At 35.8% G+C, this 13524-nt stretch overlaps 1 protein-coding gene across 4 annotated transcripts; it reads right to left on the reverse strand.

Moving 5' to 3' along the window:
- Positions 1 to 58: 58 nt before the first annotated feature.
- On the reverse strand, positions 59 to 13471 carry LOC132791208 (long-chain-fatty-acid--CoA ligase 5). Of its 4 annotated transcripts, none has more exons than XM_060800046.1 (8): positions 13332 to 13471; positions 10852 to 11096; positions 10158 to 10312; positions 3053 to 3226; positions 1812 to 2989; positions 1523 to 1751; positions 846 to 1019; positions 59 to 779 (listed from the first exon to the last, which is right to left on the reverse strand). In XM_060800046.1, exons 2-8 carry the CDS (start codon positions 10916 to 10918, stop codon positions 642 to 644), a joined length of 2115 nt encoding a protein of 704 aa, XP_060656029.1. In that variant the 5' UTR covers positions 10919 to 11096; positions 13332 to 13471; the 3' UTR covers positions 59 to 641. The 4 variants fall into 4 exon arrangements, with proteins under 4 accessions (XP_060656029.1, XP_060656031.1, XP_060656032.1 ...); XM_060800048.1 differs by lacking the exon at positions 13332 to 13471 and adding an exon at positions 12659 to 12736; XM_060800049.1 differs by lacking the exons at positions 10158 to 10312; positions 10852 to 11096; positions 13332 to 13471 and adding exons at positions 4945 to 4980; positions 5167 to 5418; positions 7844 to 7993.
- Positions 13472 to 13524: the final 53 nt, after the last annotated feature.

Here is a 13524-nt window from a genome sequence, read left to right on the forward strand (position 1 = left end):
TTTTTCATTTGTTTTGTGATTTATAAATATTCTCAATATGTTTTTGTTCAGACTACGCAATTCTTATTTTGCTTTTGTTTGTTTTTAATTTTTTTTTTCTAAAATTGAAACATTTTGATGTCACTTCAACTAAACCATAGGATTACGAAATAGTTAACATATTTTGTTAATGTGTTACTTTTGATGTAAAGTGCCGCTAGTCTTTGATTAAATTATAGAATATAGAAAAAAATGCGTCTGCCAAAATTTGTTTGTCAGTTAAGAATCCTGATGTACCTTCCATCCTCTAGTACCTCCTTCTATGGTACATACGTATATATGTTTTGTATATGTATTTGTATTGTATATTGTATTATTTGCTTGCGCTTTGCTTACATGCTAAGAATTGACGGAACTATAAAAAATTAGACTGCTCTTCTTCTTAAGGTCTCCAAACAATATTATCACAAATATTGTTATAATTTTCTCCTCTCCTCACATCTTTTCTCTTCTCTTCGCGGTATTCAAAATATTTTACGGTTGTTATGCATTGTATTGTATTGTTTTGTATGGTAGTCTTTGTAATGATCAGTTAAGATACTATAAAGTTGTTCTGATTTAAATTGTTGTTCGTTGTTCTTGGTTATCTACGCAATAATTTTTTAATCCAAATGTTTATACATATCCTCCAGTTGTGGCTTGAAATAACTCTTCAATTGCGGCCTCTTCACCTTAAAAGTGGGCGTGAGTAAACCATTTTGTACCGAGAAGGGATCGGGATGCAAATACACATCCTTGACCTGAACGAAAAAATATAGATATATTGAAATAGTAAAGATTACATTTATTTAGTTACTTATTCGCACCTGTTCGAATGACTTCAGTCCACTCTGTTTGCCCCAATTGAGCATGTCGTTCATGATCAGCTCCTTCACGTTCTTATTATTGCACAGGACGGAGAGTGTGCCCCGAACATTATTCTCTATGGCCCATTGCTTTAGCACATCCATATCAGGTACAACAACAGCGATAATGCAGCTCTGAAAATATTGTTTATTTTATATGTTATATTATATTTATATTCACATTTATCAATCTAAGGACACATTTTTTTTATAGAAAAGCTTTACTATTATGAGAAAATGTTTGATATTGAGTATGACATATTCATAGTTAAGATACAATATAAATTTAGATCTATTTTTCAGTACCTAAAATCGTTAATAGTTAGCTATTAGATCTACTTTAATTTTAAATATCTATGCTCTTCTTTTATTTAGCAAAATTAAGAACGAATTGCAAAGCTATATTTTTCATTTTGATCAGATTGTATTTAATATTAGAAATCCTTTAATGAATTTGAATATTTTCTAGCTCAAGATATAATACTTGATGATTATATTTTTAATCAGATTCAGACGGTAGCATGGTTATCATAGTTCATAATGTTTGGAGTCTATTATATTATAAATTCTTTTAATGAATGCCACTATTGCCTAATTTAATCAGATTCAGTTTTCCCAAAGTGCTCTTTTCGTCTTACCTTTAAACTCTCGCCGTAGACATAAACTTGATTGACATATTGACTTAGTGTGTAAATATTCTCAATTTTCTCGGGCACTATGTACTCGCCCTGACTGAGCTTGAAGATATGCTTGCGACGATCAATGATTCGCAGTGTTCCATTGGGCAGCCACATGCCCACATCGCCCGTATGATGCCAGCCCTCAGCATCGATGGCTTCAGCTGTTTTCTCCTGATCTTTATAATATCTGGAAGATACAAAATTTAATAAAGAGCAATAAGAATAATAAAAAAATCCTCTCGCTTACCCATGAAAGACGTTGGAGCCACGCACGCAGACCTCGCCGGTATTCTGGTTGGCAAAGTATTCCATTTCGGGCACATCGACCAGCTTGACGGCATTGCAGGAGACAGGTGGGCCCACATGATTGGGCACATGATCACCCTGAACTGTTAGCGTAATGGCGCCAGTGCATTCAGTCTGACCATAACCCTCCAGCACCAGACAACCGAGAGCACATCGCATAAAAGTCAGCACATTGCCAGCGAGTGGCGCCGAGCCGACGACCATGAGTCGCAAATTGCCACCAAAGGCTTGATGCACCTTCTTAAAGACCAGTTTATCCCAGCAGCCATTGCGACGCAGAACACCACGGGCAATCTCCTTCTCCTTGGCCTTGAGTGCCATGTTGAACAGCGCACGCTTCAATCCCGAAGCAGAGATATCGTTTTGTATCTTGTCGTAGACACGATTCAGCAGACGCGGCACAGCCGGCATCACGGTCGGTTTGAGCATCTTCAGATCGTTGGTCAGCTCTTTAATGTCGCCGGAATAGAAGCCTACACAGCCGCCCACATAGTACATGCCATTCTCGCAGCAACGCTCAAACATGTGCGCCAGCGGCAGAAACGAGACCATCACATCTCCAGCCCTGATGCGATGATCGCCCATTTGCAGGATGACGGCACAGACGCCGGCCACCACATTTCCATGTGTGAGCATCACGCCCTTGGGATTGCCCGTGGTGCCCGATGTATAGCACACTGTGCACAGATCCTCCGATGTGGGCGGCACTTCGGGATGATTGCCCTTGGCACCCAGTTTCTCCACGTCGATGAAAGAGAAGATCTGGACGCCACGACTGCGCGCACGCTCCAGCGTCGTCTGGCGTATGGGCTTGATGGAGACAATAATCTTGAGACTACGCGGCGCCTTCTCCAGCAGCATGGCTGCCTTGCCATCATCTTCGACAATGATGATGGACATCTCTGTCTGGCGTATGATAAAGGCACAGGCATCGGGGCCAAGTGTGTCGTAGAGCGGCACAACGACCAGCGAGAAGGAGTAGCAAGCCTGCTCGTACAATATCCATTCGGGACGATTCTGGGAGTAGATGCCAATCAGTTGTTTGGGCCGGGCACCCAAGGCCAACATGCCGGCGCCAAAGTTCTTGGCACGCAGCAGCGCCTCATCGTAGTTGATCCACTAGAAAGTAGAGAAAATTATGGTTATTTGCTCATCTATTTTAATTAGTTTACTTTATCTCACCTGGTAGGGCGACGTCAGAGTCTCGCGCCAGCCGAGGCAGGGTCCATTGTTGGAGGCGTAGGCACCTTCACGGAACGTTTGGTACAGCGTCCTCACATTCTCTGTGATGTAGGACACGAATTTGCCATTCTTCGACTCCTTGTAGAACTTGGAGACGTGTATTTGTTCTGGACCCTGCAATCAGTTTGAGACACAGAAAACAGAAAACGAGTTCATGCAAAATGAGTGAAGGAGTAAGAAGGAAGAGATCGGTTGTGAGATCGTTACGATAGCACAATGATATAATACCATAATGATAAGAAATGATTCGAAATTAAAGTGATTGATCGTTTTTTACATGTTCCTACATCATTTCCATTAAGTTTTACTTAATTTGTTAAAATATTAGCTGTGGGTAGAAGTTTATAGTTAAATTCAACTTTTTTACTATTTATAGTTGTACCCTTCTTTTTTTTATTAACCTTTAATTTAAATCATTAAAGCATTTTAAAATATCTAAAATGATCTGTTCGATCTATAAATAATAATATAAATACTCTAAAGTTTACTGAAGCATTTTATAACAGTTGAGAATATAATAAAAAACTTCTGTAATATAATTGTTCGGTTCTGTAAAAATTAGTTTATGTCTCTAAGTGATACTCATACTTTAATCTAGATAAATTTAAATTTATAAATGTAAACAAATTACCAAGAATAAGTAATTTAAAAAGAAAAGAAATTTAATGAATCACATTTCCGATATGTTTTTGGCTCTTGCTGTTTGAAAAACTATTTTTCTTTTTCAAGTAACTAACTCTAGGATATTTATCTAATTGTTTAAAATTTGTATTTTCAACAAGAATTTTAGTACAAATATAGTAATATATCTCCAGCAAGTAAGATTTGCCAAAAATACTGCATTATTTCCAAATGAGCAAATATTTGTATTTATTTGTTTTGTCATCGCATTTTGTGTGCTCGAAAACAGATTGAGAAAGTGCAAAGAAAACGAATCGTTTGCTATTTTGCCGTTTAATACTTTGATGGACATAAATCAATAATCGAACGAGTTGCTATACATTATGGAAATGGCAATTCGCATGATATATGGTTTATTTTAGTCGAGAAACATAAACCCATCACTCAGCGATTTTAATGGGCGCGATAGAGCTTTGAGCAATAAGATAGAGTGAGTGTCTATACTGTGATTGTGTGTGCACATCTAATGTACTTAGATGTAGTGGGTGCTATTGATTCGATAGGCAATAGACCACTTCCTTTATGGCCAACAGCTGCGAAGATAATTCGACTATGGCAGATGTGTTGATGCATGGAAACGAATATCAAAATAGACCAGAGAGACCTGCTGAGCAATGGAACTCGGTCGGGGGAATTTTGGAATAAATGAAGGCATCAGCAGGAGGGGGGGATGTTGTTTGCTCACTGTTTGTTTTCATATACCCGACACAGCTATAAAAAAAAAACACAAGGTCATTACGGCTGAGTGACAATTGAAAAAGCATCCTGGATGCAGTTGGCTGCCAATTCAAAAAGTATCTTTAGAGTACATCCTATTGTCGTAATTTATGAAAGTAAATAAACGATGCTTAACGAATTAAATTCATTTTATTACTGCCGGGAATCAAGTAGTTGTGTACACTCTACAACATTCAAATGTTGTTTTCAATGCGCGAATCTAAAAGTATTTAAAAATTCGTGTATTTCTGTACAGATAAAAAGTAGAGAAAATGATTTCGATCGCAAGTTATCGATTTGTTTAGACTGACAGAATGATAATGATGACGCACGAATTAGATTGGATCGGATCGGATCGGTTTTTGGGAGTAGAGAACAGCAAGATGCGAAATACATAATAAGGTTGCCTACCCCTAGGGGCACATCACGCCTACCCTGTGCTGTGTGTCTAGCAGTGGATCATATTTAAGCTGAATTGTGAAACAACATAAAAAATACAAAACAAAATAAAAAGAGAATGCAAAAAATTGTTAATTAGTTTGGCGCGTATCTTCAGTCAAGCGGAGGTTAGGTTTCGTCTTGAGGATACGGGACGTGGTACGGGAAATTCTTCAATTCTCTTCTCATCCACATATCGTATATGTGTTTGTGTTTACCTTGAGCACATCGCTTTGGCTGTTCAGTTCGATGGGCACGCGTACACTGGTGATTTGGCCGCAACAAGACATACTCTCGTGTGTTTGTCTTAATTATTTAACACAATAATACACTGGCTTTTTAATTGGTTTCACTGACTTTTATTTGCGTACGATTATTTCGGACGAATTGAGGGGTCTCTGTTTATGGGTCATTCATTCAGTTGACGCAGACGTTGTTGTCGCATTTAATATGCACATTTTCCAAACGAGCTGCAAAATTAAATCAATTCAGTCACACAACTTTTCTCCTTTAATTATAAACGCACGTACTTATATATAGTATATTATTTATACGAATGTTTTCCACAATTTTGTTTTTTTTTTTGCACAGGTATTTAAGATTGTTTTGTATTTGATCTAAAATTAAATCACATCGCGTTTGTTGGTTTATTTATATTTTCACTTTATATCAAACACGTACTCTGTCGCTTTTCACTGCCCTTTTGACCGACCGAAGCGGGGGAAACTCATCAAAGCAAATTATGAAATTTTGTAATTATGGCGCCTGTTGACAATTTACATTTGTCAAGTGTGCAGCCAATTCAATTTTTGTTTATAATTATTCAATAATGTCAGTCTGCAGCCACCTCACTTGAACTGCCCCAAGACTCGGGCGATATATCGACAAGACGGCCGACTTTAGTTGGCCTGCCCCAAATGTTTAAAAATAGGCGCGCTCTTCTGTTGTTATCTACAGCCGAGTGGACGCAAAACATACCAAACCAAAAAAAAAAGAAACAAATTAGAAAAAAACAAGCAAGAAAATTTCTCTTTAGCATACGAAATATTCAATACCCTTCTTGTATAATGTAATACCGGAATTTTAAGAAATAATTAGGAACTCTAAATAATATACATTTTAAGTTCAAGAAATATGAATTGTTACATCATTATTGAAGTCTTGAACGATATTAGAAAGTAATAAATTTAATAATTAGAATGAAACTCAAATCTAATTTTAATAATTTCAATAATTATGAAGATATTTTAAGTTCAAGAAACATGAATTGTTCCCTCATGAGTGAAGAATACAAATTTTAGACGACATTTGAAAATAATAAATTTAATAATTCGAATAATTTCATATGCCAAAAGACACAAATCTAATTTCGATAAATCAAGTCCCTTCACAGCGAACCGACTCAATATATACGCAAATGTTCATGTCTGCATAATATAATAATAATTGAATAGTTTCGCTACGCTTGAAGAAAGACCGCCCCGCTAGTTACAAAGTTGTTTGACAATATTCTAATTAATTGCACACGAATAAATGCTACAACATATTAGAGAAAAGAAAGTGCGGAAGCTATGTGAAATATATAGACATGGTTTTATACTATGATATAAGAGTATTCTTTGCGAGTCTGAGTCATGGGAAAAGACTCAAGAGTTCTTCGGTTCGCTGGGATGCCTCGAGGCAATGGCAGATTGAATAATATAAATGGGCAATTGATGTTTGAGTTATGGTAATTGTGGATGCCGTAAAAATGCTATAAACCGTTGGCGGCTATCGGTAAGATGGGAATTGACCTCAAACACATAAATTCAAATGGTTTTTCATCATTCGGTTGGAAAATTCGCCTGTCAAGCGCAGCAAATTAAAAAAGTATTTGGATATTTAAAATAGGACTCATTCAAGTAAGATAATACGATTCTTCCTGTCTCTCATTATAATCCAACTAGCAGTTCGTTAAGAAATTTTCTTTGACAGTTGTCATGATTAAGTAAGACCAAAGAACAAAGTCTTATAGATATACGCAGGCATCGAATAGATATTCAATTGTTCAGTGCTCTAAATTTATTCCACATGACTTACAATTTATGGTTTCTGGCTGGAATATTACATTTTGTACGCTATATATAAATGATGAGACATTCGCTGTGGGATTTGTCCATTTACCAAATGTGTATTTAAGGCCGCAAACTAAATATTCAATTAAGCGCACATGGTAATATTCTGGAATTTAGACGCGCCCCCAAACAACATTACGTATACGCAACTATAAAAATACGTATACGTAAGTATAGAATAGATTTTATGGTTAGTAACTGGATTGAATCAGATTGTGTTATGTTTTTCAACTGTTTGCGATATAATTTAATTTTATTGATTCATATATCAAAATGAATTAGAGCCGAAGTATTTTCTCAACAGATTTTTATGTATCATATAGTATGTTTTATTTTCTTTAACACTTTATTTCTTTTATGCTATATAGTATTTTGTTCTGAGAGTAGAGGCGTCTGGGCGGTGGCCCCTACGCTATGTGGTAAAAGAAAACACTGATCACCGATGTGAACTTGAACTTGAGGGTCTGAGTTTACAGGCCCAGCGATCGTGGCGAGGACAACGGTACTTTGACACTTTGAACATTGGTCTATTAAATATGTCGTTCTCTTTCTGACACAATCTTTCTTTTTTTGCTTTACGTAATGATTAAACGACCGTATTTTTGTCAATTTGTTGCAAATTGTCAAGCTACTCGTGTGTTTTTCTTGCGTTTTCTGTTTTTTTTTGCGTATTTTTTGTGATTTTTGTATTTTTGAAATTTTGTAGTATATACGAGCTATTATTTATATGAAAAAGCAAAAAAGTAATACGCGACTTATGTAGTATATATACGATATGTACATGATGTTGCTTTTGTTGTTAACAGACGAATTTGATTTTGTTGTTGTTGTTGTTGTTGCTGTTGCTGTTGTTGTTGTTGTTGTTGCTGCTACTGCCGTTGTGATATTATTGTATTTTCTTTTGTGGACACGCAAAACGCAGAACTCGACGACACGATGTTGAATTTCGAACTGAACAGCGATTTCGGTGGCTAAAAATGATTTTGGCAAAAGATTTTGATCTTGCTCAGGCTTTTGCCGAGAGAACGGGTGAGCGCACTGGTGTATTAACCAAAGGTGCTTCAGCGGGTGCCCAGAGAGGGCCGGGGGGTGGCAATGGGGTTGGCAAATACGAATGCTTGCCTAGGAATTTCATTCGTTTATAATTTTTATATTAAACGGTTTTCGTATGTTGTTTTCCACAGACATACATATGTACATATTCATGTATGTAGATTTCACCTTCTTCTTCTCTGCTTAGTTTTTGGCTTGATCAAGTTGTCTGTCTATTCTGTCTGCTTCTTCTTCTGCTTGCCTGTTGTTCTTCGTTACGAGCACGCGATTAGCAATCACAGGGGGGCAGCACATGTGACGTCGTTGTTTTTGGGGAAGGTGGTTGTGATCGCCAGGAGGGAGAGGAGAGTGGGGAAATCAAGCGAATCGAATCGATTCAGTGTGGTGGCGGCAAAATGCCCTTTGATGTGTTGAAAGCATAATTTATGAATTAAAACAGGAGCATGGTGTTAAAAGCGCGATTTAAATAAACACTAAAAAACATTTGTTTACATTTCGGACATAACCTCAAGCATCGAAGAAAATTCAATAATTATTTGAATGGCTTGCGTGGATTATATCTAATACTTAGTACGAATAAACACGTTATACGTATTCAACACACATTAAACTTTTATAATAAGCAAATTTAATGCCGTGTATCCTAACCTCAATCAAGTGGTTCAATTTATGAATGCAATTATTGTAGTATTTTATGCGCATACATATAGTATATACATACTTTCATATGTTTTTTGGTATTTTTGTATTTTGACGAAAATAGTTGTGTCGAAGCGCAATGAGCACAATTTACAACGGAGCGTTTATAATTCATACACGTAATATGACATTTTAAATGCTCGATATATACATTCTTGAAATTGCTGTTGTTGCATCGCCAGACAAGTTGTCCCTGTCCTGTCATTCATATATACATATAAAAATATACATACTCGTTATAGCATTAGACATTTAACAAACTAGTTCAATATTTCCTTGTTGTGATCAGCTTGTCAACGTTTCATTGATAGCGCAGCTCCAAGCAACTTGAATCGATAATCACAGCTTATAGTAAGGGTATTCCTCGATTGGAAAATGTTTACGAAAACAAGAAAGTCTTGTAAACAAACCCATCAATTGCATTTGATTGTGTAAAACAACAATTAAATGGCACAAGGCAGACAATGCCGTTAACGAAATAAGAACAATTTTCGAAAATCGGAAAATCGATGTGCATTGTTGATATAGTACTTGAACTTGTGTGCAGCGACTTGTTTATTTAGAATGTCAATATATGCATGTAGATGTTTATTTTCGAGATAATTAAAAAAGAAAGAAAAAGAGAGTGCGCTGCAAAATGCGGTCAAAAGTCAAAACAAATGTCGGCGCACTGTCCATAAATATTTATAACAATTGAGAAGCAACAATACCAAACTTTGTAAGCTACTTATTTATACGTATGCAATGCAAATTGAATGAGTATCGAATTATCGAAACTAATTAAGGCAAAATTCAACGTCAATTGAGCCATGACATGATTTATTTATTTATCTGCATATGTCACGATTGTCGCTGAGACCAGTTGATAAATTATCAGCCAGCAGCAAAGCAGCAAGTCAACGAGTTTGTTGCACATTTAAGCATTTTAGAATTTTAGCATTTTGGCATTTTGGCAGCTATTTGGATAGGCCGCCAATTAGAGCGTGGGATTTGAATGGTTTGCACCACGGTAGCTGTCGCGTCATTGCAAAAATAGAAAATCTACAACAAAATCTCTTCTGAAAGAGAAAAGTCCCAAAAGTGAAGAATCATGTGACGACAACAGAAACGAAACAGAATCACAATGCTGCGAGACATGTGCACATCAAAGGCCGACCCAAGATTCGTGTGCTGTTCTACCTCAAAAACGAAGGAAAAAACAAATACAAAACCAGAAAAAAAAAGAAATGAGGAAAATTCTTAAAACAAACAAATCGACAAATTGATGATGTAATAATGCTGCTGGCAGCGACAAGTGATTGGTAATTGCAATTATGAGGAAGATGAGGGAGAACTGTGCTTACCTCCAGCAATGGGGATTGATTTTCCAGAGGCACTAATGGTTTTTCCGGTATTGGTCGCGTTGCAAAGTAGTAGGCAATACTGGCCGCCACACTGGTCAAGGTCACGGTGCCCAACGTTCCGCCAAAATAATAAAGATACCCATCGATTTCGTCCCCTGCAATCAAAAGATGATATATTGGAGCGAGTTTAAGTATAGTATAAAAGCACAGCTCAATTCTAATTATTGATTTCTAAATGAGTATGTAATTATATAATAGATACATGTGCAAAAAGACGTCATTAAATCCAATTCAATTAATTATATTACGTGAATTTACAGATTCAGTATTTAAAAAAAGTTCTGATTAACTTAAATAGTCACAAATTATTATTCTGATTATTATTATTTGTAAAATTACAAAATTACAATATTATCATAATTATTATTATTTGTAAAAACTACAAAAATCACTTTAGGAATTTGAGTTTCATTTCTTTTAGTTTCAATACAATTAGAAAATGTTCGATCCACCCTTGTTAGCAATGATCTCATAGATTCAATGTGAAAGAAATTTCGAAAATTGTTCAAAATATTCAATGGCAACCGAATTTCTGTCTCAGTGATTGTAAAAATGATTTAAATTGTGCAATAAATATTGAAATACGACTATAGCATTAAAAATGAAATACGTTTCTTGAACTTGTTGTACTTACAGAAATATGAAAAATTGCTGACTATCAAATGATTGATATAAGCTAATACCGATTTCTCTGGCGTCATTGTTGTTGCTGTTGTTGTTTTTATTGGTGTTGTTGTTGTTGTTGTTGATTATTGCTGTCTGTTGTATGTTTTGTAATTGTACTTGTTGACGATGTTGTTTTTCTTGTTGTTGTTGCTTTTCTTAGATACCTGAGTGAACGTTACGTGTTTAGCTTAATGATTGCCCACAAAACTTTGCCTGCAATGAAAACGAATTTTTAAATCAATAGAATGAAAAAAACGTCAACTCAATGTCGCAAATTAATATACAATTTTAATGTGGTACATGCATTTTACAATCTCGTGGGCAACGGTAATTACTTTAGAATTAATTTAAGGCCCTTAATTACTTGGGCAACTCCACTAACCATATCGAAAAAAAAACATTTTTAAACAATTTTCTAGCCCATTGGATTCACACAATTGATAAACAGCATCTATGTATATATTGGGAAATAATAAACATAAACACTTATTCCATAATAGAAGATAATTCGAAAAGTACAACACTATTATTTGGCCGCATTTAACCTGTGGGGTTAAAAGCTAAATTAGGCAATGATAAGGCCTCGCAGACAAGGTCCAGCTGCTGGATTCCATATTTAGATTACCCCAGGTCAGAGGTGTTATTGGATTTCAGCTTTTTTGGCCCAGTGAACTGCCCTGACTGATACTATTGCTCTCAAAGCCAAAACAAAACTGCTGAGACATGAAGTATGCCATAATAATAATAAAAATAATAATGGAAACAGCTGTACTATCTTCCCGACACACTTGTACAATCTTTATCTATATTGTTTAGTATGCAGCACAATAACAAATGCTAAGATACTTTATAGAAGGCACTTTTATAAGCTTTCTTACGCTTTGTATGATATGATCAACGCTTGGATACCCTTTCATACTCTATATAATGTTATTTATTTTTAAGCAACTTGTTTTAGTTTTTAAATCTTCAGCTATATTCAATGCAAATTCCTTCAAAATTTTATAACTTTTCTTTCGAATTTATTATTTATTATCATGGTAATTTAATTAAAATTCGTATGTCAAATTATCCCTTCTAAGTTTGATATATTTTTAGCATGGATAGAAAGGATTATCCCCTCACCAAAGTATCTAATTTGGAAGCCAAAATCAATATTTATTTGTGCTATTTATAATTATCTAAATTGCCATTCAACTGCTAATCGATAAAAAGAAAAGCCATTTAAAGATTTTAAAAAGCAAAGCACTTGGCAAGCAGCACTGGCGCCATCTAGCAATAGGAAGCTGGAAACGCGTTGTTTACAATTGTTATTATATTTTGTTCTTTAATGCAGATAAAATTGTATATTCAAATCATATAGAGGAAACTCTAAATCTTTGGAAAATACCTGAGAAATAAAAGCTTCAAGTAAAAACAAACAAATAGCAATCGCGAATAATCGTGTATGAATAAATTTACATATTGAATTTAAGTGCTCTTAACATTAAATGCTAACTTGGCATTATTTACAGTACTCGCATTTGTTGTTAAACTTGTTCAATTGCAGGTGCCTGAAATTCCCGGCAGCATTCTAAACAGTTGAAAAGTTGAAAAGGTTTTTCCGGAAACAAACAAGCGCATTTATGTTTAATATAAATCGAATAGAGGTTCAACTTGAGTGGTATTAATTACTCAATCAGTATGCAGTTTAATAGCTGCTAAAATATGTACAAAATGAGCGTGGGTATTCAGTAGCTGTTTTAAGTAACGACATAAGGTTATTATTTAGTTACCTTTTATGGGTGTAATAACCTTAGAATGAGGACACACTAAGCAAAAACTGAAGCGATTTGCTCTTCTTTTAGTGCTTCCCGGACACTGCTTCAACTGCACCGCCCACAACAACTTGAAGTAAACACAGTCTGGCGCAGCCCAAAAGCAGAACTGATAAGTGCAGACAGAGGCGGCACATATATACATATGTACACATATACAATATATATAAAAGTCGGCTTTATCAGTGGCCGGTTCGCAGTGGAGCTGAAACTTTGCACTCATCATATAGTAATGCGATTATGCAGCCTGGGGACCAAAGACCAAGAAGCGACCTATTTGTTGGGCGGTCTAGACTTGCATAATTATGCAATGGCTGAACTACGACTAAGTTGAAACACTATAACTCAATATCCATGCGGAGTCAGCAACGGATCAAGTGGAACAATAGAAGGAAGACAAAAGCGGCAAAGAGAGAAAAAGGAGGTGAGAGCAAGTGGGCTGGCAAGAGAGTGAGTGTTTGCGATAAAGAGACGCGTTTAGTATCGTGGGGTCAAGGCGGTCTTTTTGGGTCTCTCTTTATGCTTAAGTGTTCTTTTTACATATTATTTTTTTTCGACTGCATTTTGGTTTTGGGAGCATTGATTTTTCGCCAAGTGGATGGCGAGACACACGTGCAGCGTTACGACTTACCGCAGCATGAAACTCTCAGGTTTATTCTATGTTTATCAAATGTACATACGACGCGTCTGCATGTTATTTAATGTTTGATTTATCACTTTGTGTATTTTTAAGCCAATATCCATAAATAAATGTTGGGAAAATCAATGAAATTAACGTTTAACACACCGCCACCGACAACGACAGCGACCCGGCAGCCGTATTT

The sequence above is a fragment of the Drosophila nasuta genome, chromosome 3 (genome assembly GCF_023558535.2).
Source record: "Drosophila nasuta strain 15112-1781.00 chromosome 3, ASM2355853v1, whole genome shotgun sequence".
In the NCBI taxonomy this organism is placed as follows: Eukaryota; Metazoa; Arthropoda; class Insecta; order Diptera; family Drosophilidae; genus Drosophila; species Drosophila nasuta.

What these genes read in the sequence shown, in the direction of transcription:
- LOC132791208 (XM_060800046.1), bottom strand. Translation starts at nt 10,918, where the DNA reads ATGACGCCAGAGAAATCGGTATTAGCTTATATCAATCATTTGATAGTC. An exon ending in ATCAATCCCCATTGCTGGAG is followed by an intron (nt 3,227 to 10,157) that starts GTAAGCACAGTT and finishes AACTGATTGCAG; the next exon opens with GGTCCAGAACAAATACACGT. An exon ending in GGCTCCAACGTCTTTCATGG is followed by an intron (nt 1,752 to 1,811) that starts GTAAGCGAGAGG and finishes TGTATCTTCCAG; the next exon opens with ATATTATAAAGATCAGGAGA.